This window comes from Mesoplodon bidens (genome assembly GCF_964165515.1).
Source record: "Mesoplodon bidens genome assembly, chromosome: 10".
Classification (NCBI taxonomy): Eukaryota; Metazoa; Chordata; class Mammalia; order Artiodactyla; family Ziphiidae; genus Mesoplodon; species Mesoplodon bidens.
Genome location: NC_138172.1, coordinates 74,133,659 through 74,139,349, shown reverse-complemented (window position 1 = coordinate 74,139,349; position 5,691 = coordinate 74,133,659). Strand labels below are relative to the sequence as shown.

At 49.0% G+C, this 5,691-nt stretch overlaps 1 protein-coding gene across 1 annotated transcript; it reads left to right on the top strand.

The window, feature by feature from the left end:
- The first annotated feature begins 1,104 nt into the window (after positions 1-1,104).
- TBCC (tubulin folding cofactor C) lies at positions 1,105-4,256 on the top strand. Its single transcript, XM_081247151.1, has 2 exons — positions 1,105-1,171; positions 1,561-4,256. The coding sequence occupies exon 2, from the start codon at positions 1,742-1,744 to the stop codon at positions 2,897-2,899; it is 1,158 nt and encodes a 385-aa protein (XP_081103277.1). The 5' UTR covers positions 1,105-1,171; positions 1,561-1,741; the 3' UTR covers positions 2,900-4,256.
- The last annotated feature ends 1,435 nt before the right edge of the window (positions 4,257-5,691 follow it).

Here is a 5,691-nt window from a genome sequence, read left to right as displayed (position 1 = left end):
CTGCTGAAAAATTTAAGGGAGGCAGGTCAGATTTTTTTCCCTAGCAAAAATAAATCTTCTCTAAAGCTTCCTTGGGTAAATCGACCCTTCATAAAATAAAGCAGCTACTGCATTCCCCCGGACTACCCAAAGACAAGATAACCAGTTATATTTCATTCACCAGCCTTGGAAACATACCTCACAAAAAACCAAAAGCCTCCATCTATCTCGCCCATGAAACAAAGAGAACAAAAACTTAGAATATATACTACAAGCGCAAGCACAGGATTTTTTTTTAGCAACCCCGTTTCCATCAGGTGCACGTCTACCCACGCAAACACACAATAACCCTCACCCGCCCCGCCGTGGAATTTGACAAACAGTGTGACATGTGCTGACTTTCAGCGGAGAAACACAGGAATTTATGTTTAGTTGTGGTTTTGGCTTTCAATGGGAAGGAAAGGAAGAGTGTGGGGGCGTGAAAAACTGGAAATGAGTCTTAATTCTCTTGTTTCCTCCCATCCTTCTCTGCATCAAAATGCAGGTATATCACTGAAATTTCAAGTGTGTTTCTCGGGCAGTTAAATACCCCGACGGAGTCCGGGAACAGGGGGTGGAGATAAAGGTGAAACCGAAGACTGGAAGGGTGAGCCGGGTCAGAGGCCCCGGCGCTCTGCCGGGTTGCACCGAGCATGCGAGGTCGCCACGCGCCTGCTGCCGGCCGCGCCCCGGTTCTGGCCTGGCCAGCTGTCCTGGGTTTTGCCAGCGACTGCGCCGTCCGGGGTGCCCACTCACACCTCTGGCTGGTCCCGACTTTAGCCTAGGTTCATTCACTTCCGGTGACAAATCCCTCCCACCACTTCTAGAAATAATGTAACATTTCCCCCATCACTTTCCTAACAACCGACGGCCCCTCAGACAGCCGCCGAGTCCGGGTCTGGGGTCTCACCCCGGCGAGACCAGCAGCGTCCAGCTGCGGAGGGAGTGACGGCCAAGGTCGGGGCGGGGGGGGAGGGCGTGGGAGGAAGAGGAAGGGGGTGTGGAATCTCATCTCCCCCGCCCCCACCCCTCCGACTGCAGTAATTGGCAAAAAAATAAGCCGTTTTTAGACTTCCCCAGGGCCCCCTGAACCTGGTTGCAGTGAGGAACCCAGTCTCTCCCATTCCGGTGCCCCTCGCCTTCTCCCGGCCCCGTAAGTGACTGCGGGAATCCTGGAGCCCCAGGCCACGCGGAACTGCAGCGGCGGGGGTGGGGGGGGTGGTAGGATGAGGGTTTAGGGGCGGCAGGAATGGGTGGGGGGAAGGGGTGGTGGAAGGGAGAAGGAGAAAAACAGAGGCATGCAAAAGGCTCCATAGCCAGCTGTTCCAGCTGCCGCTTCCTCCGGCGCGGGCCGGGCGGTGTAACATTCCCCCCCCTCCATCTTTCTCACCACTACCTGTCCCACCCACCCACCACAGGCACACATTCCCCCCACCAGTAGCGGATCTCCAGCCTGTAAGGGGGTAGTAGGAAGGAGCTGAGGGGGAGGGGGAGGCCTGCGAGTTTCTAACCTTGTTCTTATAAACAAACCCACATGTGCAGCTGCCGCTGCTGCAACTCACCCCACAATCCCGGATATAAGTCCTGCCCCTTTAAGAGGAAAAAAAGCTTCCCCCGCCTGCCTTCCACCCTACCCATCCACAAGGACCTTTGTCTCCCCACCCCCTCTGTCAGTCGGCCCCGCCCCACATCCCCGCCCCCTCCAACGCAGAGGAACCAATGGATGAAGAAAATAAGGCCGGGGTCTGACGTCAGCATGTCCAGCCAATCACAGGGCGCGTTGGTGGGAGGCCTCGCGGAGGGCGCGCCCGGAGGAAGGAAGGCAGGAGAAAGGAAGCTTAAAGTCAAGATGGAGACTGCTAATGACTCTGCCACTGCTGTGGTGAACAGGGACTTGGGATCCCAGAGGGTCCGGAGCCTGGTGCCTGAGCGGCTTCAGAGTCGAGAACATGAGCGGCAACTGGAGGTGGAAAGGCGGAAGCAAAAGCGGCAGAACCAGGAGGTGGAGGAGGAGAAGAGCGACTTTTTCGCCGCCGCCTTCTCTCGGGAGCGATCGGCCGTGGAAGAGCTTCTGGAAGGCGGGGAGTCCGTCGAGCAGCTGGAAGAGGCGGCCGCTCGGCTCCAGGGGCTGCAGAAACTACTCAACGACTCGGTTTTGTTCCTGGCCGCCTACGACTTGCGGCAGGGACAAGAGGTGTTGGCGCGGCTGCAGGAGGCCCTGGCCAAGCGGCGCCAGGAGCTGCAGCCTAAGAAGCGTTTCGCTTTCAAGACCCGCAGGAAGGATGCTGCTTCAGCCACCAAAGTAGATTCGGCTCCCGGCGCCCCGGCAGCGGAAGGCATCCTGGCCTCCCCGCCGCCCTTGAAGGAGGAGGAAGACTTCGGCTCCAGCTGGATCTGCGGCTTCTCCAATCTGCAGTCCCAAGTCTTGGAGAAGAGAGCCGAGGAGCTGCACCAGCGGGACGTCCTTTTGACCCAACTGATTAACTGCACGATCAAACTGTATGGCAATCCCAACACCCTGCGGCTGACCAAGGCTCGAGGCTGCACGCTGCTCTGCGGCCCGGTGTCCACCTCCGTGTTCCTGGAGAACTGCAGTGACTGCGTGCTGGCCGTGGCCTGCCAGCAGCTCCGCGTACACACCACGAAAGACACCCGCATCTTCCTGCAGGTGACCAGCAGGGCCATCGTGGAGGACTGCACCGGGATACAGTTCGCCCCGTATACCTGGAGCTACCCGGGGATCGACACGGACTTCGAGGGCTCTGGTTTAGACAGGAACAAAAATAACTGGAGCGACGTTGACGATTTTAACTGGCTGGCCCGTGATGTGGCCTCCCCAAACTGGAGTATTCTTCCTGAAGAAGAGCGAAGGATCCAGTGAGACTAAGCAGTTGTCACTCTTTTCTTCACTCCTACCAAATACACTGCCTTGTGGGACTGACTCCAGCTAATGGGACCCCAAAATTTACTTCTTGTCACGCTGTCTGCTTTTATTATTTTAAGACTTTAGATTGTGATAGGCTCCTACTTTCGATTTCCATTAAATTTGTGGCAGGTCTAGCACTTTAAAGAATTTTTGCTATTTTGGTGATGTTTCGGAGCTTTTGTTTGACGGTGATAATTTGAAGCCATAAGGGGAACAGAGTGTGGTTGTGTGTCGGTTTTTAATGATTTGTGGTGTTTAAAACTTATTGCAGAATAAAGTAAGCCTTCAATAAATATTTGTTTAATAAACGAATTCAGTAGGGCTAGTAGGAGCCAGTTAATGTTGAAGTAAGGTATCAAACGTGTTCAAACTGCCATTAACCAAGAGCTTTTCTGAATTGCAGGTTTGACTTCCATACGTATTTTTCAGTGGGGCAAATGGAAAGACTCCTCTCTGGTCTTCAGTTACATGTTAGCTTGGGTTTTTGGCATCCAGCTAGTCATCGACTTATTTGGATCCAAACTTTTGGCACGGACCCCAAGAGCCTCATGAGTCTTAATCACCTGTAAAGCCAAAATAGTTATAGCTACCAATTTTTTGTGCACTTAAAATGTTATCGACACCATTGTAAGCACCTTACTCATGTAAGGTCCTCAAAATATTATGAGGGTAGTTTCTGTTAACTCCATTTTTCAAGTGAGGAAATGGATAAGTTGCCCAAAGGGCACACAGCCCAAGTGGTGGACTGGGATTTGAAATCATGTAGTCTGGCTCCAGAGCCCACGTTCTTAACCTCTACTAGATATTGATTTTTGAATAGTGTTAATTGAGTTGGAAAGAAAGCTTCCAAAAGTAAAGAAGGCAAATTGCTTTTCTTAAATTCTCAGGCATAATGGCGCTACGTATCTATCCTCATACAAGAAGAATTGAGGCAAACATCTGGCTGAGTCTTAATTTTTCCACTCATTTTGCTGTAATTCGCTACTGTTACAAATTTGGCTTTCTGCTCTATATACTACCACTCATTCTTAAATGGAAAGTTGTAAGATTTTCAAAAAGCTTTTTTGGGTCTAGTGGCCTTGTAACTGTGGATGTGCTTTTTATTTAATAATTACCACAAGCATTAAGGTGCTTAAATATCTCAAGTATTTATGTATTTAATATTATATGTTCTCTTTTGTTCTGAAAAAGGATATAAAGTGGCTTCTAGGATATGTGAAATGTAACAAGATAATAAAAACAAATGACAAGGAGGAACAAGGGTAGAATGATGGATTGGAGGCAGAAATGAAGCCAATAAAAAAAATGTAAGCTGCCAAGCCCTATTCCTTAGCTGGAGGTGAATCCAGATTTTTTTCCCCTCAACTATTAGCTAACTTGAAAAGGGATCCTAATCAATTTCACAATTCGCAGCATCCACAAAGGAGGGAAAATCGTTTGCTTGGGAGAGTTAATCCTGATGATAAAAAGAAACAACATATAATGAAATTCTCAACCATATCTTTACATTAGAAACTGACCGGTATCCTAAAGTCATGCCCCTAGAGACTGATAGTTTAACACAAGTGCAGTTAAGAATAAACCATGCTTGTTTTTTTTTGGTTGCGCCACCTGGCTTGCAGGCTCTTAGTTCCCGACCAGGGATCGAACCCAGGACCCCTAGAATTGGAAGCGCGGAGTCCTAACCACTGGACCACCAGGGAATTCCCAACTTTTTTCTCCTAAGGCTCACAATTTTACACCTGTAACTCTGCTGACCACCTGACCAGTTGTAGGCCATCCAACTAGCTCCCCCTGACTGACGTCCCTCAATATTTGAAAACATTTCCATCTTTGCTGGTCTTCTTCCTTACTAGAGGCATATCTCTTCTTGCCCAGAGATTCCTCTTTCGCTTGTGCCCATCCCCTGCAACCTCCTATGGCCTCCCTTTCCACTGGCCTTTTTTCTTTTAAGACACCAGATCCTGAGATCCTGCACGCTACATGTTACTGAATGATGTTCCAGCTCCTTCCCTGTGTGTCAGACATCTTAAAAGAATAGCTGTGTCCACATAACACCTACATCTCTTCCCTCTTTCAGTCTTTGTAATTTTAACTCTTCTCTGCTGAAACTGCTCTTTGATGGTATTAGTGGCCTAGTCACCAAATCTACCGGCTCCCTCCCCTCCCCCTCCTTATTACTCTTGGTATTACTCTTGGTACAGTTTACCCTTTTTTGTTTGTTTGTTTTAGGTACAGTTTACTCATCCCTGAAGCTCTCTCTTTCCTTGGCCATAACCTTTCTCTAACCTGTTTCTCTTATGTCAGCTTCCTTCCCTTCACTGGGATTCTGATGATTTGTAGCCCTTAAATATGACTGATGCCCAAAGTTTTGCCATTAGCTTCTTTGTATTCATTCTCTCAGAGCCTCAACTCTCAACCTATATGCATAGTCTTGTGTCTGTATCCCTAGCCTCCACCCTTATTGGGCTCACCTGCCTTTCAAATTACATATATATATATATATATATATATATATATATATATATATATTTTTTTTTTTTTTTTTTTGGCCACGCCGTGTGGCTTGCAGGATCTTAGTTTCCTAAGCAAGGATACCTGGGCAAACAGCAGTGAAAGCATCACGTCCTAACCACTGGGCTGCCAGGGAATTCCCTCAAATTCCATATATACTTTTGTTTGTTTGTTTGTTTGTTTTTGGCTGCGTTGGGTCTTTGTTGCTGTGCGTGGGCTTTCTCTAGTTGCGG